The following is a 26,283-nucleotide window of genomic DNA, read 5'->3' on the forward strand; positions in this document are numbered from 1 at the left end:
TCCTTCTAGGGTGACAGAGGAAGACCCTATCCCTAAAAAAACCAAAACCCCAAATGGTATAGTTTGCTCTATATGCTCTGTGATCTGAATAATTTTTTTTTTTTTTTTTTGAGACAGTCTCGCTCTGTCATCCAGACTGGAGTGCAGTGGTGCGATCTCAGCTCACTGCAACCTCCACCTTCCAGGCTCAAGCAATTCTCCTATCTCAACGTCCCAAGTAGCTGGGATTACAAGTATGTGCCACCACGCTCAGCTAATTTTTATATTTTTGGTAGAGGTGGGGTTTCACCATGTTGGGCAAGCTGGTCTCGAACTCCTGACCTCAAGTGATCCGCCTGCTTCAGCCTCCCAAAGTGCTGGAATTACAGGAGTGAGCCACCACGCCCAGCCTGAATAATTTTCTAAACACACTGAAGATGCTTACTAAAGAAAAAATACTTTATAGAGTAAAAAATGATTATACAATGTGTAATCACTCCCTATATGCATTTTACAAGCAAACACTTTAGGAAGATGGTTACTGAAATAAGGCAGAATAGTATGAAGTTCTGCAGAGATTTTAGAAACTATGTCATGACAGGTAATTATGTGGATAATTTTTGTCCAATTAATCAAATAATGAATTCATGGATAACAACAATATGAGCATTAGGGTGTTTAAATATCTACGATGTACCAGTTTATTTTTCTGATTTCTTAGGAACAGGCAAAATGGAATAAGTTCATGAGTGAGTAACCAGAATGGTAAAGGGACTTCAAAGCCTGCCATTTAAAAAAAAAACAAATGAGGATATTCTGCTGCTAATGAGAAGAACTGGGATGAAGGGGACATGATTTCATCTTCCAATATTTACTGAGTTGTCACATGTGCAAGGGATACTAGCTGTTCTACATTGCTCCAAAGGGTCAATGTGACCAATAGGCAGTGGTCACATTGAACCCATGTGGAGTTGTCGCAAGAGCTCTAAGAGTCAATGCTGCCCCAACAGGATAGGTACTGCCTGTGGGGTTCTAGGTAACTGATGACCACAGAGGTAATAGAGGAGAGTAGACATAAATGCCTGATGGGGTGAGCACGAGGAGAGTCTGTAGGGAGGGAAGGAGAGGAACAGGACACATGCTATGTCACATTTCTGGCCCTTGCTAACCATGAAAAGCTAAGATTCTGCCAAACATCATCATAAAACTGTAGGTGAAAATCCTCTAAGAGATGGTTACCAAAGTGCTGTGCTATTTACAATGACCCTTCCAATCTAATCAGGGAAAATACATTGAAAGAGGAATAGTCAAGTAAATAAAAATAACCAAGGACTTACCATCATACTTTGCTAAGACTGCCTGAACATCAGCATATGCTTGTAGTTCCAGAAGGGCTTCTAAAAGGTTTTCATGGATATTGAACATGCTCAGAAGAGGGAACTCCTTCATTAACTAGGACAGAAGAAACCAAGGAATAATTGGTATGTATTTCTTATCCTTTTATTGTATATGTAACGTTTTGATATTTATACACACTAAAATGATTACTAGAGTTAAACATCTTAAGAAATAAGTATTTTTTTTTTTTTTTTGAGATGGAGTCTCACTCTGTCGCCCAGGCTGGAGTGCAGTGGGGTGATCTCAGCTCACTGCAACCTCCATCTCCCAGGTTCAAGTGATTCTCCTGTCTCAGCCTTCCAAGTAGCTGGGACTATAGGAGTGTGCCACCATGCCCGGCTAATTTTTTGTATTTTTAGAAGAGATGTTGTTTCACCATGTTAACCTGGATGGTCTCAATCTTCTGACCTCGTGATCTGCCCACCTAGGCCTCCCAAAGTGCTGGGATTACAGTATTTCTTATTTTTGAAGTATAATACTGAATTGTATTTACATAAAAGTATAATTCAGTTCTTAAAAGCATAATTAATATTGGGCTATAAGCATTCATATCAATTATTATTTTGTAAATCATTGAATGCTTCTTGTTTTTCTGGTAAAGTGGGATAAGATTCAAAGACAGAGGTTTTCATAAAAGTTGAAGAAAATGCTCAATAAAGATAAAATGCCATGGAGAAACCAAACAAGGTAAAGGGTGAAAAATGTCTCACAGGCATTACCAGGTAGGTCACTGGTAACTTTGCCAACAGCAGTTTGGATGGAAGGCAGACAACAGAAGGGTAAACAAGGGGGTACTACTCTTTCAAGCAGCCTAGTGGCAAAGTTAAGGAGAAATGGTAGAAAAATAGCTAGCAAGTGACATAGGCTAAAAGAAAATTTGTAGGTAGTGACGGGGGTGATAATAAAGACGGAAGTTTATGAGTTCCTGCCTGATGGCCTCCGTAAAACAGGGACCAAGGTCATCTTCTGAGACTAAGAGAATAGGTGACAGGGAAGAAGTTTAAAGATGGGGTGAAAGTGAAAAATAGCCACACAGGAGAGAACTGCTCAGGAGGAAAAAAAAAGGATTGCTAAGCTGTCTTGAGGGCCAAACAAACTAGAGACTATGAATTTATAGAAGTGTAATTCCCATGGTTGTTAAGTTTTACCTAGCAGTGGTCAGCAGCCCAGGTATAGTAGCAAGATGTCAAATGATTAGGTTGAGCCTGGATAAATTGAATTAGGTTCAGTAAAAATCAAGGAGCAAGAGACCAGACTGTCGGTGAACAAATGATTAAAGGAATGGTCCAAGGGTTTTAGACTGAATGAGGATGAAGAGAGGCCCAAAGAAAGTCAAAATATATAATATTGAACTTCACTGGGAAGCAAACAGAAAGCAGACAGACCAAGAATTTCAGAGTAAAATTTTTATCTTCAAGAAAGGTAAAATCTGGCCAGGCATGGGGACTCATGCCTATAATCCCAGCACTTTGGGAGGCCAAGGCAGGTGGATCACCTGAGGTCAGGAGTTTGAGACCAGCCTGGCAAGCATGGCAAAACCCGATCTCTACTAAAAATACAAAACTTAGCCAGGTGTGGTGACACACATCTGTAGTCCCAGCTACTCGAGAGGCCAAGGCAGGAGAATTACTTGAACCCGGGAGGTGGAGGTTGCAGAGAGCTGAGATCGGGCCACTGCACTCCAGTCTGGGCAACAGAGTGAGTCTCTGTTTCAAAAAAAAAAAAAGAAAGAAAGAAAGAAAGAGAAGTGAAATCTTATATTAAAAGAAAGGTAACCAGGTTCTTTATAGAGCAAAATCACAGATATATTCTCCTCTAATCCTCTACATGGATAACTGCTATCTATTATAACATAATAACCTCTAAAATGTGATAACTGTTTTTGTGTCAACATATTCAAAGTAATTATGCTGAGAGAAATAATATTCAAAAATAGGCTAATTTACTGCTAAGCAAAAAAAATCAGTGAATACACTGCATTAACTATCCAATTCTTCCTCCATAAGGAACATTTACCATATTGTTTTGTTTTTTTTAAAGCCAAGAATCACTTACCATATCTTTAAAAATAATTTTCTAAAGGATTATAAATCATTCTATTATAAAGACACATGCACACATTATGTTTATTGTGGCACTGTTCACAATAGCAAAGACTTGGAAACAACCCAAATGTCCATCAATGATAGACTGGATAAAGAAAATGTGGTACATATACACCATAGAATACTATGCAGCCATAAAAAAACGGATGAGTGCATCTTCTTTGCAGGGACATGGATGAAGCTGGAAACCATCATTCTCAGCAAACTGACACAAGAACAGAAAACCAAACACTGCATGTTCTCACTCATAAGTCAGTGTTGAACAATGAAAACACATGGACACAGGAAGTGGAACATCACACACCAGGGCCTGGGGGGTGGGGGGGCTAGGGGAGGAATAACAAGGGGTTGGGGGATTGGGGAGGGATAGCATTAGGAGAAATACCTAATATAGATGACAAGGCGATGGATGCAGCAAACCACCACCATGGCACATGTATACCTATGTAACAAACCTGCATGATCTGCACATGTACCCCAGAACTTAAAGTATAATTAAAAAAAATTATTGTCTGCAGCCCAAAAGAGCATCATATTACTAACAAAAAACACCTATCAAAATTATTATGCATTCAGTAAGACTGACGGTCTGAACTTCCCTAGAGAGGCCTGCAGTATTTTCATTGTTGATAAAGGAAGTCAATAAGACTATACCACACATTGCTGATGTTCTGTAACCAATAAAAGTATTTCTTGTTCTGGTTCATTTTGATTCTAGTTGACATTACTCTTTGATTTTTTTTTCCTCTTTCTAATTAAAGCTATTTAGAATTAAAGCTCTCTGTCATTCAGCATTTGGCAACACAATAAAGACATTCTCTAAACTGCAACATTTAAACATGTATTGTTTTCAGCCAATTCTTCAGGTAATGATCAAACTTCAAGGACACAAATCATATTCTATAATTTGAAAAGTGAAATTCCAAATATTAGTTGCTGAAGCTTAAAAACTGAGTCTTATTAAAACTCAATGAGACCACATATACAAACATGAGGTCTCTCCTGGTTCCAACAGAACTTAAGATGCTAGGAGACTGAACAGCAGTACTTTCATTGGAAGCTTGGACAGAGTATACTGTGTCCAAAAAAAAAAAAAATCACCAATAAAAGGATTTTAAACATGGCAAAAAGTAAATGTTGGAGAGGTAATTGAAATCATATGACAATGAGCAAATCTAGCTTTCCTAATTTAATATAAACAAGAAGAAAAAGTGAACCCTCTGCTGCCTCCATTGCCCTCTCCGGCCCCTCCAACAAGCTATCTTACAGAAATGCCTGCTACTCCCTAGGCTCAGTTTACCCCTCACTGCTTCGCTATGATCTGGCTTGCCTCCCCATAATCTGAATCTGCTTGTCGCCATCTACAGGTGACTGAAATTGCTCCTATGGATACCCTCCGCCCTTTTCTTGTTTGACTTCGGCATCATTTGAAAGTCTGATTGCTAGCTGGGTGCGGTGGCTCACACCTATAATACCAGTACTTTGGGAGGCCGAAGCGGGCAGATCACGAGGTCAGGAGTTCGAGACCAGCCTGACCAATATGATGAAACCCCATCTCTGCTAAAAATTTGAAAATTAGCTGGGCATGATAGCGGGCGCCTGTAATCCCAGCTATTTGGGAGGCTGAGGCAGGAGATTCACTTGAACCTGGGAGGTGGAGGTTGCAGTGAGCAGAGATCGCCTCATTGCAATCCAGCCTGGGCAACAAGAGCAAAACTACATCTTAAAAAAAAAAAAAAAAAAAAAAAATCTGATGGCTTTTTCTTTGAAACACTTGCCTCTCTTGGCTTCTTCAACAGCAGTCTCTTCTGGTTTTCTTCATACTTACCTCACAGCTCCGTCTCTAGTTCCCCCTTGTCTGTGACTTAGGAGTAAGTCTTGCAGATTATGTCCCACATCCTCTTATCTTAAACACCTGGATCTCCAGAACTGCTGTCATGTCCAGGGTCTCAGCATCAGCACCTCCACGGGAATGACTTCCACAGCCTAACATCCTGCTCTTGTCAACTATCTTCCTGACAGTTTTACCTTAGTGTCTTAAAGGCAACACAGCTAATACTGAGCTGACAATTTCCCTCTTCCCAGGCCAACCCTTCAAACATCTTCCTCCTTGATATTTCCTATCTCAGAGAAAAGAATCATTAACCTCTTGTCACCCTCTTCTCCCTACAGCCACTTTGGAGGCCCTGCAACCCCAAGTTAATATGTAAAACATGCTGATACCTTTCATTATGTGCACTGAAAGCTCTGTTATTCAAACAACACCTAAATAGCATCTGCATTGGTCCCTTTGCCTCCAGTCACCTCTTTCCAATCCATTCTTCAAATGCTGTCTTATACACAAGAGTCCAAAGGCTTTTATACACACAAGTCAGTCCATCACACTCCTGCTTAAAAGGCAATCACTGACATGGCAAGACTTATCCCAAGGAAATAATCAGATCTGAATACAAATTTGCAAAGCTGTTTATCACAATATTATTTGTAACAGTGAAAAAAAAATGCAAGCAACTTAAAATTTAACCCATTATGAGACATTTAAGTATAATAAACTAGTCACCTTTTGGGCCATTATATGTTGTCATTAGAAGTTAGTTTTCAAAAATCTTTCAACAGCATGGCCTGGAAAATGCTGGCATACAATATTACACTAGAAAAAGCACAATACAAACTATATTTTGCAATAAAATCATGCCTTTCTTATGAGCCTATGCATAGAAACATACTTGGTTAGAAATATACTAAAATTATGCCAATATACTAAATTATATTAATAGACTAAAATTTTAACAGCAGTTATTTCTAGTTGATGAGATTAAAGATGATTTATATTTCTTCCTTCCCATTTTCTGTATGTTCTAATTTTTTTTTCTTTTTTTGAGATGGAACCTTGCCTGGGCTGGAGTGCAATGGCGCAGTCTTGGCTCACTGCAACCTCCACCTCCCAGGTTCAAGTGATTCTCTTGGCTCAGACACCCAAGTAGCTGGGATTACAGACACCTGCCACCACGCCCGGCTAATTTTTGTATTTTTAGTAGAGATGGGGTTTCACTATGTTGGCCAGGCTGGTCTCGAACTCCTGACCTCATGATCCGCCTGCCTTGGACTCCCAAAGTGCTAGGATTATAGGCGTGAGCCACCGAATCTAGCCTCGTGCTAATATTTTTAAAAGGAGTATACATTCATTCTATAAATTGGGGAGGAGGATAGCCATTTTTAGGAATACTGGCTTCTCACTGAATTCAGGATATAATCTAAAATGCTTGGCATGACAAACACAACCCCTTGTGATGAGACCCTGTCTACTGCACCAGCCTCATTTCCAGCTACTTCATACACACAACACACCTGGCATAAAACAGCCTTCAGTTCCTTAAACAGGCCACATTCACTCATGCATCTATCCTAGCTCCTCCTCCCTGGAGTGCTCTCCCTTCCTGGTCAATCTGGCCAGCTCCTCAACTTCTAGGAAATCTTTACCTGGTCCCTGACTCCTGACCTCTTACCTTCATCTGCATGTTAAGTACTCCTGGCCTGAACTACCAGAGTCCTTGTCACAATCATCCATTGGCCCATCTTCTCCATGAGTCTGAGAAGAATGTGAGAGCAGAAACTTTGCCTTATTGTTGTATTCTTGGTCAATGACCACCCTATCACAGGTGCTCAATACACACTTCCTGACTAGAATGCTTTTTAAAGGCTTTAAAGTTCTACTGCTTTGGGCTACATATTATATTATTATGTCTGTTGCCACAGCTCTACTTCTGGCCCTTGAGTTATATACCCCTAAACATGTTCTTTATCATTTATAATCTTCCTTTATCTACATCTTGGACAAGGTACAGGTAGAACTTGTATGTTTTGAGTCAATGCACAGAAGAATTCTCTTATAGTTAGAGCTGTCTGAAAATGGAATAGATGGTCTAGAGAAGTCTCTTTCACCAGAACTATTTATATACAGAGAAGCTGGTCATGGGACAGGGATATTAAAGAAAGGACCAAAGATCTTTCAAATTCTGTAATTCCAGAGAAACAATTCCCAGCTCCTAAGCATAACTTTTAAGGCCCTCTCTCAGCCAAAGGCCAGATTCCTCTGGCCTCTCTTATCTTCTGCGGGATTAAATTCTAGCCTTGTCAAACCAGACTATTACACACCATTTCCAGAACCCTTTCTACAGTTACTTGCCACTGTGTTTCTGCTTGAACCGTTTTCACCACCTGGAATACCTTTTCCCCTCATTTATAAGGCAGCCTGTCAAAATCACCCCACCCTCCAAAAGCCCAGATCAAATGCCACCTCCTAAAGTCACAGCATCATAGAAAGTGAGAGCCAGAAGAGTCTGTGGAGATCATCCAAACACCCTCCTCACTTTACAGATGAGGTCCCTCCCACCCCCGCCCCACTAAAAAACAATAAAGGCTGCAAGTTTAAGTGATTCAGCCAAGTTAGTGCTGGGATTATGATTCAAACCCAGTCATCAGCACCAAGTCCAAATTTCAACACATCAGAACCCCAGTTTCTGGGTTGCCAAGTCCATAACTAAACCATTTTGCTTATGCTTCTCACATAATACTATCATATCATCTTTGTATTTTGTTTACATGAATTTAAGAAGATAGTTGTATTACAGAGTAAAGAGTCCTATATTTAAAGTTATTCCTGAATTGAAATCCAACCTCTGCCACTTACTACCTGTGTGAGTTTGAACAAATTATTTAACCTCTCTGAGTTTTGGTTTCTTCATCTCCTGGGTCTTAGCTCATACAGCATCTTCTCAAACTCTCTCTACCTCTCTACCTCTCTACCTACTGTCACCACCCACCCCCTCATATCACCATTTTCCATTGTTTCTCTCACATTTGGAAATCATCTTATTTATGTGGCTGAATATTAGATAATCCAAAAAGCAAAACTAAAAATAATTAAATATAGGGTGAGAGGTGGGGGTCTAGTTTCATTCTTTTGCATATGAATATTTAGTTTCCCCAGCACCATTTATTGAAGAGATTGTCCTTTCTCCAATGAGTGTTCTTGGCACCTTTGTCAAAATCAGTTGGCTGTAGATATGTGGATAAATTTCTGGCTTTTTAATTCTGTTCCATCAGTTTGTGTGTCTGTTTTGATGCCAGTACCATGCAGTCTGGGTTACAATAGCTTATAGTATGATACCTCCTGCTTTGTACTTTCTGCTTAGAATTCCTTTGGCTATTTGCGGTCTTTTTTGGTTCCATACAAATTTTAGGAATCTTTTTTCTATTTCTGTGAAGAATGTCATGGGCATTTTGATAGAGATTACAGCAAAACTGTAGATTGTTTCCAAAAACCTCAATGTAAGATCCAAGACTATAAAACTACTAGAAGAAAACATGGGGGAAATGCTTTGGGACATTGGTTTGGGAAACGATTTTATGAATAAGACCTCAAAAGCACAGGTAACGTAAGCAAAAATAAACAAATAGTATTGTATCAAACCACAAAGCTTCTGCACAGCAAAAGAAACAAGAATAAAAAGCAACCTATAGAACAGGAGAAAATATTTGCAAACTGCTTATCTGAAAGGGGATTCATGTCCAGAATATACAAGGAACTCAAATATCTCAACAGTAAAGCAACAAACAATCTAATTTAAAAAATAGTCAAATTATCTGCACAGATACGTCTCAAAAGAAGATAAAGAGCCAACAAATATATGAAAAAATGTTCAGCCTCACTAATTACCAGAGAAATGCACATCAAAACCACAATTTAGTATCATCTCCCCCCAGTCAGAATGGCTATTATAAAAAAGATTAAAAAAATAAAAAAAGAAACTCTGGGGAGAATGCAGAAAAAAGGAAATTCTTATACACTTTTGGTAGGACTGTAGACTAGTATAGCAACTATGGAGAACAGCATGGAGGTTCTTCAAAAAACTACAAATATAATAACCATATGATCCAGCAATCCCACTACTGGGTATTTCCAGTAGGAAAGGAAATTAGTATATCGAAGAGACACCTGCACCCACATCCTTACTCCAGCACTATTCACAATAGCCAAGACATGGAATCAACCTAGGTGTCCAACAACAGATGAATGGATAAAGAAAGCATGGCATATACACACAATGGAATATCATACAGCCATAAAAAAAGAAAAAAATTCTATCATTTGCAGCAAGATAGATGGAACTAGAGGACACTATTATGTTAAGTGAAATAAGCCAGGAACTGAAAATTAGTCACTGCATCTTCTCATTCATATGGAGAAGTAAAATAAAACTGAGCTCCTAGAACTAAAAAGTAGAACAGAGGATACTAGAAGCTGGGAAAAATAGGGGAAGGGAGGGATAGAGAGAGAGTTGTTAAAAGATACAAAATTACAGTTCGATAGAAGGAATAACTTCTAGTGTTCTGTATCAGTGTAGGATGACTACATTTAACTTTAATTACAAAAACAGGTAGGAGACTAGATTTGGCCCACAGGCCTTAGTTTGCAGACTCCTGGTCAATAGGAATAAAATGTAAAAGCCAAAATGTCTTCAAAAAAGTTTTATAATGATACTATATTCTAAAAACATAACATCTCTTATACACAGCTGGTTTGGCAGACTGCAGCAAAGTGGAAAAAGCCTACTGTACAACCCAGCACCTCTTCTCCCAGCTACATTCCCTAGAGACTATTTAGTCCACTATCTGTTTAGTCCACTATTTATGATGGAGTTTTCCTCATCCATAGTGACTATTCCCACACTGGGATATTCTCATTGTAAACTGGTGACAAAATAGCATTTTTGCTATTCAACAGAAAAAAGAAATGGGTTACAACTTAAGATATCTTAATGTGGACAAACATCAAGCACTTTTGTCTTTTTTTCCTTATCTAAAAGGATTATTCATTCAGTAAACAATAATCATTCATTCAGTAAACATTTACAAATATGAAATCCTTGCTATATGTCAGGCATCAGGACACATAGTTCATTAAGACTGACCCCTACCCCTACTGACCCCTACATAAAAGACAAGCAATACTTGTTTATTTTCACAGAAGTGGCAAATGACTGTTATTCTTAAAGGCAATTCATAGAAGTGAGAAGAAATTACACTTAGAACCCCAGTAGTTAGAAAGATAAGATGAATACATAAGGCTGAGATCAACTGCATAAACAAGTCCCCAAAATCAAGCAGTTTTCAGTGAAGTACACTATATCTGTTCTAAAATCTGATATAATTAAATCCAAAAATGCACACAAAACAATATAATGTATAGTTTATGGGCTATATTATGGAAATGTCAGAAAACAAACCGAGGGTCAGGCGCAGTGGTTCACGCCTATAATCCCAGCACTTTGGGAGGCCGAGACAGGCGGATCAGATGAGGTCAGGAGTTCAAGACCAGCCTGTCCAACATGGTGAGATCCTGTCTCTACTAAACATACAAAAATTAGCTGTGTGAGGTGGCATGTGCCTGTTATCCCAGCTATTTGGGAGGCTGAGGCAGGAAAATTGCTTGAACTTGGGAGTCAGAGGCTGCAGTGAAGCAAGATCACACCACTGCACTCCAGCCTGGGCAAGAAAGAGAGAGTATCTCAGGCAAAAAGAGAGGGGAAGGGAGAGGAGGGGAAAAGAGGGGAGGAGGAGAGGGGAGGGGCAAAGGAAAGAGGGAAAGGAAAAGAAAAGAAAGAAAACAAAATGAAAAAACAGACTAACTAGTGCCTCACAGAAGGTGAATGTGAGTGGTGGTCAGATGAGGGCCACAGCTTTATATTGTTTTATTTCTTGTAAGAAGGTGAAAAAGGAACAACAACAACAAAAAAAAATAAAATAAAATGAAAGAAGGTGAATGAAAAAATGCAAAAATTTTACCTAATTTGTTACTATATATTACCACTTATTTTATATTCTAGGTAGTGCAGCCATGATTTTTATACAACATTCTGCATACTTTTTTTTTTTTTTGAGACAGAGTCTCGCTAGAGTGCAGTGGCATGATCTCGGCTCACTGCAATCTCCACCTACCAGGTTCAAGTGATTCTCCTGCCTCAGCCTCCCGAGAGCTGGGATTATAGGCACGTGCCACCACACCCATCTAATTTTTGTATTTTTAGTAGAGACGGGGTTTTACAACATTGGCTTCAATCTCCTGACCTCCTGATCCGCCAGTGTCAGCCTCCCAAAGTGCAGGGATTCCAGGTGTTAGCCACCGTGCCTGGCTTGCTTGTTTTTCTTGTTTTTTTTTTTTGAGATGGAGTCCTTTGCTCTGTCGCCCAGGCTGGAGTGCAGTGGAGTGGCTCACTGCAACCTCCACCTTCTGGGTTCCACCAACCCTGGCTATGCTATATGTGAACAGTTTTCATTTTTAGTTGCACAATAGATCATAACTCAGTTTATTTATTTTAAAATAACGTACCAAATAAATGTTTGGTAACATAATTAGCCTTTCTATTATGAAAAGACCACAGTTCCCATATCAAGCTTTGAATGAAAGCATATGATAAATATAAAGGCCTGTTTTCTATCAGCTAAGTCATTCTAAATATATCTTTAAACATGCTCACTATCTAGCATAGTTCTGTTTATTTATTGCCCGCTATCTTCTCCACACTAGTAATTGCTTTCTCCTGGCAGCAAGAAATTTATATGCCCTGTTTTGCCCAAATATTACAGCTCACATAGAATGAAAATGCTAACTCTCCTATGATTCCTCTAATACCTATGGGGAAGAACATGGGATGGGCCAAGGATAGAATTTCAGTTTCAATTTTACATCATCTGGCTATTGTCAGTTCAAGTTTATTTCAATGGAAGAATTTGAGGCACTTCTGAGGTTAACATTTATGAGCTCAAATGGGAAAAAAAGGCAGAGTTAATTCACTGGATTTGAAATACTCTATGGACATAATTTAGAACTACGGTCTGTATGCTTTTTCTCAGCTGACTTACAGGATGAACACAACAGTTTAAACCTTTCAAGTTTGATTTGTATCTATTTAAGCATTTTATTAGTTTAGCTATGCATGTATTGTTCCTTGAGTGAGAAAGGCAATGGGACAATTCTTACATATTTTAAGGCAGAGGTAACTAAAAGAGATCCTCAGCCAGATTCCTAGTGAGGTCAATGCAAGCTTGGACTAATTAAAGTTTATCGAATTTGGCCTGTATTATATTCAAAGAGCAGATACTATTTTGTTATAGTTGCAAATTTGACATTATTTAATTATAGTTTCAAATACAGGAATAAATAGAAAATAAAAAAGACACTCTATATTGCATGGTTATTATTTTGTCAATAATTTTTACTGACACTAAGGGCCATGAACGGGAAGAATGAATTGTTTACCAGAGTCCTCAGAGGCCCACGAGAGTTCCATTTATACAGATCACTATAAAATGCAGTCCTGAGAGGCTTAAACGTACAAATAAGAAAATGTCATTTTCACAACTAAAGACAAATATTAAACTGCATCTATTGAAAAGAAACATGGTCAATACACGATCTGCATGGATAGTTAACTAGTTCACCAGTTATCTAGTTCTTCACTGAACTGTGCACATTATGTAAATGCATCCATCACTGAGAACTAAAGAGAAGTAATAGTTGTACGCATGCTGATTATCTTCCAATGAGAGTTTAATATCTCCCAAAGACTCAAAGGGCTAGAAGGTTATCTAAATAATTATCTACTTTTCCTGTCAAAACTGTGATCAGTTTAGTCTAAAGAGGAAGCTTTTTCTTAAAAATTAAAATGAATGCAAAAACAAAAATTTAAAAATTTAAAAATTAAAATGAATGAGGCAAGCTTTGCATTTATGCACAGCCCAACAAAAATATTTTCAGTGTAAAACTTTGTTTTCCGTTTGTTTCTTAATCAGACAAAAACAAGCAAACCTGGTCAAAACCTGGAAATCTTCAAAGATTGTCCTCCACCTCTACCTGCCTCAGTGACAATTCTTTACCTAACTTTAAGACATCTAAGAACTTTCCAAAATCAAAGGTCTGAGAGCACCACTGTTTTATCTATGTTATTAAGGAGGAAATTTCTGTACTCTAAACTCCACAGCAAACTGCAGTTTCACAAACCCCAGAGTGAAGTTGTTGGAGATGAGGGCAGGAAAGAAGCTGGTCTCATGCTGTCTTGGGGAAAAGAATGATTTATACCCTCCTCAAAACTGATGTGTTAACTCTGAGTAAAACATTTCTTTCTCATCTTAAACAGCTTAAAATAGGGTTGTTTCCTAACCCGGAGATCATGAACAAACCCGAGAAATTTGATGCATGTTTTGAATGGCTTGGAAGCAGGCCCACAGACAGAGGGCGATAAGCATTCCTCCCTCTCTGTGATGACATGGCACTGCTCTCCTGTGCCAAGAGTGGCCTCAACAAGCAGCTAACCACACTGGCCAACAATTACTGTCAGAAAGGACTTTTTATGCCAAAACCACTATCATTATGTTTGGCAGTCATCCTTCTGCATTCACATGGGTAATAGTAAATAATTCTATTCAGTAGATTAATGCATATGGTTATCTGGGGCACAGTTAACAAATATTCATGCTGGCAGGCATCTCATGACAGGGTCATGCTGAAAGTTAACTATTATGGAAGATTCTTTTATGGCAATAGGCAGAAGGTTGGTACTCCAACCTCTGACACTCGTCTTTCACTTCGCCTTCTAACATTCTCTTTGCTCCCCAAGTCTTTTCACTGAACCCTCCTAGAATATGAGTCCATGAAATACACATTCCCCAATACATCCACATTCTATTTATAGAACACTAGCCTGAGTTCACTGCTTCTTTTGCAGCTGTTGAGTTACCCTAAAAACCTTTTGCCTATAAGGCAGAATGTAGGGCTGGCTTCTCCTCATTGCCCAAAGTGCATCCAGATTAATTAATGCTCAGCTCTTGAGCAGTAGTTCTTGCTCCTCAGAAGTTCATGCCATCATGTTTCCAGCACCCGCGAGCATTCTCTTACCATGTTTTCTACCAGGTAACAGACCTGCACACATTGAAGATTTTGGCACCCATCTCCAAATTCTCACTCTTGACCTTAAGTTTTACCCTCCACAAAGATAATTTCAGTCTATGTGAACATCCCATCTAGTAACTTAGACTCTTAGTGTTTTACCTTCTAAAAATAAGACCATCTTTCCATTGTAATTAAGCAACCCAATATGATAGCCAAACTCCAGACATTGACATTATCTAGACATGTTCCTCTAAAATTCAACTATGCAATGCTCTGACCATAACATACTACTCTCCAGTTATCTCACACCATTACTCCCACCAAACTTCCTCTTTAATTTCACTGAGACCACCAGTGCCTTGTCCTCTCTAATTTTTTGTCCTTATCTTTCTTGGGCCACTCTCATTACTGTAGAAATTCTTTCTTCTTTTAGCCCCCGTGTTATCACACTCTCCTGGTTTTACTCCTGCCTTTCCAGCTACCCCTGCTCAGAAGCCACTGGATCCTTCTCCTCTGTCAATGTTGGAGACCACTGGGACTCATTTCTTAATCTTCTCTATCTCTCCACATACATGACCCTATTCAACATCATGGCTTTAAATCCTGTATATGTTGATAACTCCCAAACTCCTCACCTCTGAGTTCCAGGTCTACATCCAATTTTCTTCCTGAAATATCTACCTAGAGCTATAATAGGTATCTGAAACTCTACATGACACAAGCAGAATGCCCACTGTACCATTTAAAACCTGTTCCTCTCCTAGTCATCCTTCTTTCAGTAAATGGTATGACCACCACCAAGTTGATCCAGCTAAAAAGCTGTGCACTTTTAACTTTTCCCTGATTATACCATTTCTTTTTTCTGCAGCCAATCCATTCAGCAATTCATTTTACAAATAGTTATTGACTAGTTGCTATGTGTCAGGCACTATTCTACCATAAAAAAAATCTTGTCCTCATGAAAATGACATTCTAGTGAAAGGAAACAGAAAATAGGCAAATAAAAAAATTCATAGACTGTCAGATCATGATAAATTTTGAGGAGAATAAAGCAAGCAGGTAAATTGGTTTGTGAATGCTGGTACAGCACAGGCAGATGTGATTTTTAAATAGAGCAACCAGGGAAAGTAGGATTGCAAAGGTGACATTTAAACAGAAACTGATAACAGAGCAAGTCATGAGCATGTCTGGAAGAGAAGCATGCTGGGGAAAGGTTCCAGCAGGGTACAGTTTCTGGGGTGGGAATGAGTCTGGTGTAGTCAACAAATACAAGAAGGCCAGCATGGCTGGAGCACAGTGAACACAGTAGCTAGACTGTGGACAGTCTTGTAGGCCACTTTTAGAGTTTAAACTCTGAGTGAGATGAGAGGTCCCTAGAAGGTTTGAAGTCAAAGAGTAACAATATCTTACTTATGGAGTCTTCAATGGTTCCATTCTCTGCTATGCGGAGAGTAGAATTAAGAGTAGAAGCAGAAAGGCCAGTTAAAAGGGAAGGCTGTTAGTACACTCCAAGCAAGAGATGATAGTTTAAACCAAGGGGAGAGCATTGAGATATATATGTCCAAATATATCTAAAATCCAACCACTTCTTCACTGCCACTCCCAAATCCAAACCCTCTTCAGCTCTTGCCTGGAATACTATTAATGACTGCTTAACTGGCCTCCTGCCTTCATTCCTGCTCTCCATTCTTGAGAATGTAGCTTAGTAAGATCCCATCCCTCCTTTGTTGTATACACTTCAAAAGCTTCCCACTGTACTTACAATGAAATCTAAACTCCTTACAAAACTACACAGCCCTAAATGACATGGTTGCTGCTTGTCTTTTCAAATTCATCTCATTCTGACCTTCCCTTTTGTTACTTTGGCCTCCCTTCCATTCTTGCTAAACTCTTCCCAGTCTCAGGACCTCTGCATTAGTTCTTCCTCTGATGAGATCTTCATGTGGTTGGCTCCCTCTCACCCTTTAGATCTCCATAAAAATATGACCTCCTATGGAGGCCCTCCCTGAGCACTTATCTAAATTAGGCCCTCCTGCTACCTATCATGGCAGCCTATTTTGTTTCTCTATAGCACTTACCATTAACTGTAACTGTCTTTATCATCCATGTCTCCCCTCCCCCATGCTGGTAGGGATGTTGTCTGTCTTGGTGTCAGGCATTCTATAGATGCTTGCTTTTAAAAAAGAATGAATCCATCATTCCTTCTTACCCTTCCTCTCCTTTCTCCTTTCACCAACCTAGAGCCCATGGCCCATTGCCTTCCCATTTCCTTGCCAATTCCTCAAATTCCTGACTTCCTCATGTCTTTTCATTCCACTCACATAGCAACACCCTGACCCTTGGTCAACCCAGATGTCTATCATTTCTGCTCCAACATTCAGGACAAAGGGTATAACTATGAGGTATAGAGGAACAACTAAAGTATATTGATCTCTGACCTCTACTGGGCCAAAACTGCCCAGTAAACCTCCAGGATTTACCTCTCTGGTGACTTCTCTCCTGCAAATTCCACCACTCCTTTCATACTCTTAACCTACTTCCTCTCAATTAGCTCCCAGCAGATGACTCTGTCTTCTATCTAATTAAGTAAACAAAAGTCAGCAGGCAGGAAACTTGTCACTCTTCACCTCTACCGTACCTCTCCACTACAGGCCCCACCTGCATGCAGATCTATCTTCCTAGCCCTACCAGCCACACAGGGAATCCTTTGTCTTTGTCTGCTCAGCCTGCTATCAGAGAATGTCACTGTACATCTTAAACAACAGAAATCTATTTCTCACAGTTCTGGAGGCTGGGAAGTCCAAGATGCAGGTCTTGGCAGATTTGGTTTCTGGTGAGGGCCCTCTTCCTGGTTTGCAGAGGTCTACCTTCTCGCTGTATCCTTACATGGCACAGAGAGATCCTCTCCTGTCTTATCTTATAAGGGCACTAATCCTATCTGTAGGGGCTCTACCCTCATGACCTAATTAGCTCCCAAAGGGCCCTATCTCCAAATGCCATCACAGTGGGGAGAGGAGCTTTGACATATGAATTCAGGGAGAATACAAACATTTATTCTGTAGTACTCCTTTAGTCACTCCTCCCCTCCTGTGCTCTGGAATTCACCACTCTGGACTAGGACTTCATTCTATCAGTGATCCCCTCTCTTTCATTTGCATGTTTAATTTTTCCCCTTCTCTTCAGTATTTTCCCAGCAACAATGGCATGTGCTCAGGTCTTCTACTGCTTACAGGTTCCCTTCTAGGTATCATCACCTCTCTCTTTTCCATTTCCATATAAGCTTATTGCAAGAGCTCTACTACTCCAGTAGACATCTGACCTCACACTCAGGAGATAACACAATGGAATCTATTTTATACCCTTTACACTCTACTGATCTTGCTTTTGGCAAATTGCCAACCACCTCTTTGAAGTAAAATGTAACAAATGGTTTTCTCCATAATAAATGTTTACTGAGTAATTGTGTGACAAGTACTGGACTAAGAATTGTTCAGATCATACACACATTTTCCTCTGTAGCACTTGGTACTGTTGATCATTTTTTCCCTCTGAGATGTTCTGTTGGTATGGATTTCATGACACAACAGTGGCCTAAACATTCTTCCTACTTTTCTGGTCAATTTTCAAGTCTCCTTTGACTGATCAATCCTACTCTTGTTTTTTCACTCTACTCAATTTTTCCTCCATAATCTCATAAATCACCTCCCATGCTGATCTCATTCCCAGAACTTCCTCTAGCCCACATTTCTCTCATAAGCCTAAGGTCTGTATATCCCACTGCCTTCTACATATTTTCATTTGGATGACCCGCAGGTTTAGCAGGTCCAAAGCTGAAATCATTCCTCCTGCCCACCCCTCCCTAAACCAGCTACTTAGACTACAAGCTCAATCCCCATGAAGGCAATGTTTTCTGCCCACTTTCCCAGGCAAGACATCTAGACGTTATCTATGACTTAACTTTCTCACTCTCTTCCTCATCCAACACCCACCACCCTGAAAGTAAAAAACAAAAACTTAACCAGTCTCCAATTTCTCTTAACTCTACCTCTTAAATCTCTCAAAATGAACCTACAATCCACATGGGGTTGTTCTACTCAAGTGGATTTAGGACCCACTAAATGAAACCCAGGACATTTGGACTGTGTCTCTCCATTAGAAAAATAGAAGGCAGGTTGAAACAGAAAACTATTCAAGACAGGAGTGACCATTTCTCTCTCTCTCTGAGACAGACATGTGTTATACTCTGAAGCAGCAGCATACAATGACTTTTGACTCTTTAGCAAAAGATCTAAAAAAATTATCTCCCTAAAATCAGTGATATATGAGAACACCAGATGGAGTTATTTATTAATGCATACACTCTAGATCCACTTGTGAAGGCTCTATATAGCCCACATCACAGCAGTAAAAGAACTCAGGCAAAAGACTAAGAAATGCAGATGGAAGACTGAACAAACCTGGCCACTCCTCTCCCCTGCAACAAAACCTATTGAAATTATTAGGAAATGCTATCAAAGGCCAGGGCAGTGGCTCACTCCTATAATCCCAGCACTTTAGGAGACCAAGGTAGGTAGATCACGAGGTCAGGAGATCGAGATCATCCTGGCCAACACTGTGAAACCCCATCTCTACTAAAATACAAAGAATCAGCAGGGCATGTTGGAGTGCGCCTGTAGTCCCAGCTACTTGGGAGGCTGAGGCAGGGGAATTACTTGAACCGGGGAGGTGGAGGTTGCAGTGCACTGAAATCACACCACTGTACTCTAGCCTGGTGAGAGAGTGAGACTCTGTCAAGAAGGGAAAGGGAAAGGGAAAGGGAAAGGGAAAGGGAAAGGGAAAGGGAAAGGGGGAAAGGGGAAAGGGAAAAGGGAAAGGGAAAAGGAAAGGGAAAGGGAAAGGGAAAGAAAAAGAAAAAGAAAAAGAAAATGCTATTGAAGGAGATAAATCTATACCTGTGATGAGAACAGCAAAGCAGGCAGGAGAATGGCTGGCAGAGTCAAGAGATTTTAACAATTTTCTCCAAGATAAACTGTAAGTGGGACTTGATCAGGCCACAGCAGAGGAAGCTACAGCTGTTCTGAGAAAAGCCTCACAAAGGCTCCAAATATGGAGTTGGCAGAGACAGAAAGCAGGAGTGGGTTGTGGGGCAGTAGCCATATGTAATTAAACACTTGACTTCATAGCAGCTGGGCTGAGCAACCTTTCTCATTGCCCTGAGTTTAATGGAAATAAAATGACTGACTACTCTGTAAACAGAGAGGTGTTCCCTAAAGAAACTAAAGAAGTGTTTATGGTAAAAGAGAGCTTTTAATACGGGGTCATAATTTTTTTTCTTTTTTCTGAGATGGAGTCTCTCTCTGTTGCCCAGGCTGGAGTGCAATGGCACAGTCTAGGCTCACTGCAACCTCTGCCTCCTAGGTTCAAGCGATTCTCTTGCCTCAGCCTCCTGAGTAGCTGGGACTACAGGCGCATGCTGCTACACCTGGCTAATTTTTGTATTTTTAGTAGAGACAGAGTTTCACTGTGTTTGCCAGACTGGTCTCGAATGCCTGACCTCAAGTGATCCACCCACCTCGGCCTCCCAAAGTGCTAGGATTACAGGTGTGAGCCACCATGCCTGGCCTGGGGTCATAAATTCTTAGTTGAGTCCTCTTATCTTGGCTTTTACCAGGATTTGGGATGGAAAGTGCACCCCTTTACTCCCCATTCAGGCATTCACCTATTCATCCATTCATTCAACAAAAATTAATTGAGTACCTATCTATCATTCATTCATTCAACAAAAATTGAGTATCCATCTATCATGTGCTGTGGAAGATGATGTTCCTGCCCTTTTAGAATTTATTTTCCAGTGAAAGTGGGGAATACAGATAATAAATGAGTAAATAAATAAATGACTTCAAAAGTAGAAGGGCAATTTAAAAATAAGAAAAATAAATAAGAAAAAAAGTAGTGTGGTTAGGCACGGTGACTCACACCTGTAATCCCAGCACTTTGGGAGGCCGAGGTGGGCAGATCACTTGAGGTCAGGCATTCAAGACCAGTCTGGAAAACATGGTGAAACCCCATCTCTACTAAAAGTACAAAAAAAAAATTAGCCAGGTGGTGTGGCACCCACCCGTAATCCCAGCAACTCAGGAGGCTGAGGCAGGAGCATTGCTTGAACCCAGGAGGCAGAGGTTGCAGTGAGACAAGATCATATTATTGCACTCTAGCCTGGATGACAGGGTGAGACTTTGACTCAATTTAAAAAAAAAGAGTGTTTGTGTGTGCACATGAGTGTGTGTGCATAGTGCTCCTTCAACTGGGCATCATGAAAAGCCCATTCTAAAGTGCTAATCCAGCTCAGCATAAATGACAAGAAGGAGCCAACCAAGAGAGGATCTGAAGCAGTCTATTCCTGTGCAAAGGTCCTATGCAAAGGATCAAGCAAGCTTGGCACACTCAAAAAGAAATCCAGTGTGAGTACAGCCTAGTGAGTTAGCAAAAGAGTAGCATGAGCTGAGTTCAGGAGACTAGGCAGGGACAAGATCATGTGAGGCCTTGCAGACCATGTATGAAGTTTGTATTTTATTCAAAATGCAATGGTAAATCATTGAAGGCTTTTCAGCAGAAAAGTGACAAATGCTGAACTCAGTTTTAAAAAGTAGTTTGGGTTACTTTCTTCAGAATGAACTTTCGACAGGCAACAGTGGAAGTCTGGAGACCAACTGCATAGCTGAGATGAAAGACAGCAGTAACCTGAATGAGGATCATAGCAGTGCTGTTGGAAGAGGTGACTAGAATCTGTACACACTTTGGCAGTAAAGCCAACAAGGAATTGCACACATTAATTGAATGCTGAAGGTGAGACAAAGAGAGGAATCAAGGACAAATCCTAGGTTTTTCACATGAGCGACTAAGTAGATGTAATGTGACTTACCAAGATAGTGAAGAAACAGATTTGGAGTAAACGATTGAAAAGTTCAATTTTAGCCGGGCGCAGTGGCTCACGCCTGTAATCCCAGCACTTTGGGAGGCCGAGGCGGGTGGATCACGAGGTCAAGAGATCGAGACCATCCCGGTCAACATGGTGAAACCCCATCTCTACTAAAAATACAAAAAATTAGCTGGGCATGGTGGCGTGTGCCTGTAATCCCAGCTACTCAGGAGGCTGAGGCAGGAGAATTGCCTGAACCCAGGAGGTGGAGGTTGCAGTGAGCCGCACCATTGCACTCCAGCCTGGGTAACAAGAGTGAAACTCCGTCTCAAAAAAAAGAAAGAAAAGTTCAATTTTTTTTGACACATTGAGTTTGAGGTACCTATTAGATACCTAAGTGATGATGTCAGGTAGGCAAATGAACATAAATCTGGAGTTTAACAGAGAAGTTAAGAGGGAGATACAACTATAGGAGTCATTACCTTACAGCCTGTATTCAGAGTGGAGGGCCAAGTGAGATGGCTGGAGAGGGAGTGTCACAGGGAAGAACAGAGGCCCAGGCAGTGGCTGCAGCCCTCCAGCACTGAGAAGCTGCAGGCAGGAAGAGCCAGGGAAAAGACTGAAAAGGAGTAGACGGAGAGGCAGGAGAGAAATTACTCAAGTGAGAGACCACAGAGAGCAAGAAAAGAGTGTGTTCCAGGAGGGAAGCAACCGAAAAGAGGTTACAACTGAAATGCCAACTGGCCACTTGTGTTTCACCCCTCTTCTTCCAAAAAGCAGAAGAATTTAAAAAAGCATAAACTCACAAACAGAAGAGTCAAGAGAAGATGAAACACTATGAAGAATTTTTAGGTGATGTAAAGCTTATGGAATATGGGTAACTGCATGAGCAGAGTGGACAACATTAGCTCCTAAAATACTTTCAAGAAGAGATGCAAACAAAAAGGAAACAATCTCTGAGGGCCTCAGCACTTGAAGGCATGAGGCACAGAAGAAGCCAGAGAACAAGACTGGGTTTAAGTCTATACCCACATTGACTAGATACTCCAGTTTCCCTTTCCCACCTCAGACAACCATGAAACCAGGGATATTAGGCATAGTGAGGGACTAAGTGATACCTGGTGCTAAAAACAGAATAATTAAGGTGACAGTCTGGATACTGAATGACATAGCTCCATCTCCCAACCTAATCCCAGAAACAGTGGCAGTCAGGTGTATACTCCACAAGCAAAAGACCTTACAATCTTTCCATGGAGAAAATGAACCACTATGGAAAAAAAAAGATCCAGGTACTGATATTTGAGGGAAGTATGTGGTTAAGTAATAAGCCAGTTGCCTAGGCAACCAGAAGTAAAACCTATCAGGCATTCAGCCCTAGATATAAACATAGAGCCTCCAAAAACTTTTTGGTGCCTTGGTTTTAAATGTTAACATTTAGCCAAAGATAACCAGACTTCCAAAGTAAGTTCCTCCAATTAAAAAAGAAAAAGGAGAAACGAAAAGAAGCAGAATCAAGCGTTAAGAAAAACAAACGAACACAAAACCACAGCTATCCATCCAAATTAGAATAAAACGTCAATGGGCTCAAAAAATGATGCTTTCAAAAAAAAAAGGTAGAACAAGGATAGTCAAGATAAAATGAAATACTTGCATATAGCAGAAATTGGAGGGTAAGAATACCTCTACATGCCTAAACGCAAGAGGAGCCTGTCAGAGTAGGAGCAGAGAGCATCTCCTCAATGAAAACTTAAAAAGCCTTGCTCCTGACCCTCCAGGGAACAACAAGAAGTCATGAATCAGAGTGGAAAATGGGACAGTGATATATTAAGCTGGATGGACAGCCCATCTGATCTCAAGAAATGGGTGTTTGGGAAAGAAGCGGGGTGGTAACTGGCCTTACTCTATTTAGAAAGTAAAAATTTTACTGGTAGTAAAGATGTCCTGCTAGAGCCTAAGCTTATATTTACATGGCTTAGTGGGAAGTCTCATAAAGTAGCTTTGTGTATCTGATGATTCTTGAGTCAGAAAGGTAGCTTCCCCAGGCCCAAGGAGAGAGGAAAGGCTAACAGGGTACCTGGTCTTAACCAGCAGTAGAGATAGCGGTCCAGTAAGAAAGATATGATCAATGCTTTTGCATTGATTATTCAAAAGGGAGAAACCCAGCAGACCCAACTCATTGTCCTCCCTGGTCATCTCATGCATTGCTGGCTTTGCCTGCTTTATGATTTCTATTCCTGATAGCCCAGGTCTGCATTATGTCTGTTTCCAGTGATCATCTCTTTGCTTACCCTAGAAATCAACAACTTTACCGGCTTCTGCTCATAGAAGCAACCCTGTCAGGCCAGCAGAAACTCAGACATCAGTGCTCCCCACACATCTCCCAGAAGGAAAAGCTGTTCACAAATGTCCATGGTTGCTGCCTGATTTAAGGCGGGAAGCAGGGGCTGCACATGCTAAGTTAACTGTATCATTTGGAAATAATGTATAGATAATAAGACAGTGATAAGCTTAGTAACTAATCAAGAAACATAAATTTAAGTATGGATCTTAGTGAGTTGGCAATATCAGAAGAATAAAACAGAAATTTAAAATGTTGAATCAGTGGAGATTCTTCCAATGGAAGAGAGAAAGTATGACATACAAAACATGAAAGACAGCACACATGCACACAAAAAAAGCAGTAATTATTCTGTTAATCTCTATACACAAATAAGATAAACATGCCAATCAAAAGCATAAAATCATCAGATCTGAATAAAGACAATATTCATCAAAAATTTTACAGATCCAAACGATCCATCAAAAACTTATAGAAAGCTTGATTATAAAATTTAGACAAAAATAAACCAGGCAAGTATGAATCCCAATAAGCTAGTGGAGCTATTCTTAACACAAGTTTAAAAATTCAAGGAAGAAATATAAGGGACATTACATACTCATAACAACATACCAATAAGTCATAATAATCACCAACATAAATGCACCCAATAATAGAACCTCAAAATATATAAAGGAACAAATAACTGAGCATGGAAAAAACAGATTACTAAACAGCTGGGGGTGAATATTCTATCACATTCTTCTTAGAAACTTATGGCACTAACAGACAAAATAAACTGATATAGAAGATTTGAATAATATGGTTTATAAGCTCAAACTAGTAAATACATATAAATCTTTACACCCAACAGGGATTATATTCTTTTCAAAAACAGGCATAACATTTATTAAACCTGACCATATGCTAGGCCTCAGGGGAAGTGTCCATAAATTCTCCCCAAATCAATATCATATGATGTATGTTTTCTAAGCATAATGTAAAGGAAAAAAAATCAATGACAGGGGGCTAAAATATACTATACAGGGTATAAAATTATAAAGAAATTTTAAAATGCTTAGAATCAAATGGTAAAAAGGCAACAAACACAGAGGATGGAGGGTGAGAAGGATGAAGAGAAGAAACAATAATACAAATATGGAAAGAAAAAAACAGAATAAAAACAAAAAAGTTGAGGAAATAAATAAAACCTAACTGTTTTTAAAAGACTGGCAAAATAGACAATGTCTGCCAAGACTAATCAGGGAAAATAGAGTAAAAAGAGGCAAATAAAATACAAAATGAAAAGGAAGAAAAATCTACATAGTATTTTTAAATTATGAAATAACATCATGAAAAGCTATGTAATACATTTTTTAAATATATAAATATGTATATTAAATATAGACATGCTTGAAGCACAGCCTAGTACTGAGATACATGGGCATAGTCAGGTATTGCTGGTGAGAATTTAGACAATCATAGGCAGTCATTCTGAAGAGTGAAACGGCAAGACTCACTGAAATCAAGCACGTGTATAATCCCTCCCTTAGGGGTACAGCCTAATGAATGTTTCTCACAGGTCTACAAGGATGTTCAATGTAGCACTGCTGGGATAAAGGGAAGTTGAGAGAAACCTGGAGGTCCTTCACTAGAGGAAAGGTTAAGTAAAATAGAGTAAGAACACAACATGGAATACGATACTGCAGTTAGAAACTACAAACTAGACACAAGAGGTACATAGAGCAAAAACAGACGGCCTGAATAATAGTGTTGAGTAAAACAGGAGAAGTGGAGATCTATAGACATGACATTACAGTCTATATTCTGCAAGACTGTTATAGTCACAGTTTCTCTGAAATCAATTAGATTTTATATTCCTGAGGTTCCTCACCAACTATATTTCAAGAGAGATCAAATCAAATCCCCCAAAATTTATACTTTGTTCAACAAAGCATAAATTTGTTATAGTCCACAAAAAGATCAAGAAGTCACTATTTATGATAAAAATGAATAGGTGCTCTCTCAAATGTAACATGTTCAAAACTGAACTCATACTTTTCTCTCAAAAAACCTCTTTCACCCCCAGGCTTCCACATCTTAGCTGACAGAAAGCCCTTCTCTTTCAAGGCAAATACTTAGAATCAGCCTTGACTTTTCTTTTTTCTCGTACTGTACATCTGATTGATTAGCAAATTCTGTTAATCTTGTCTTCAAAATATATCTAGAATCTGCTCACCTCGCACCACTCCTCTGCTACCACTCTGGCCTTAGCTGCCATTGTGGCTCACCAAGATTAATACAAGAGCCCGCTGGCTGACTCCTTGGCTTCTCCCCTGCCACACAGCAGCCTGTAAAAATTAAGATGAGGCCAGACGTGGTGGCTCATGCCTGTAATCCCAGCACTTTGGGAGGCCGAGGTGGGTGGATCACAAGGTCAGGAGTTCGAGACCAGTGTGGCCAATATGGTAAAACCCCGTTTCTACTAAAAATACACAAAAAAATTAGCCAGGCATGGTGGCGGGCACCTGTAGTCCCAGCTACTCGGGAGGCTGAGGCAGGAGAATCGCTTGAACCCAGAAGGCAGTATTCATTTTTATCTTAAGTAGTGACT

General features: G+C 39.8%; 1 protein-coding gene across 16 annotated transcripts in view; it reads right to left on the reverse strand.

Moving 5' to 3' along the window:
- The window catches only part of ST7 (suppression of tumorigenicity 7), a 288,286-nt gene that overhangs the window by 58,961 nt on the left and 203,042 nt on the right, over positions 1–26,283 (reverse strand). For all 16 annotated transcript variants that reach the window (XM_064374161.1, XM_012456975.2, XM_012456973.2 and 13 more), the window contains one exon: positions 1,317–1,431. In XM_064374161.1, the coding sequence (XP_064230231.1) occupies positions 1,317–1,431 (115 nt within the window). The remainder of the gene's footprint in view (positions 1–1,316; positions 1,432–26,283) is intronic.

Source organism: Aotus nancymaae, unplaced genomic scaffold (assembly GCF_030222135.1).
Source record: "Aotus nancymaae isolate 86718 unplaced genomic scaffold, 86718_ANA_hifiasm-v0.15.2.pri h1tg000002l, whole genome shotgun sequence".
NCBI lineage: Eukaryota > Metazoa > Chordata > Mammalia > Primates > Aotidae > Aotus > Aotus nancymaae.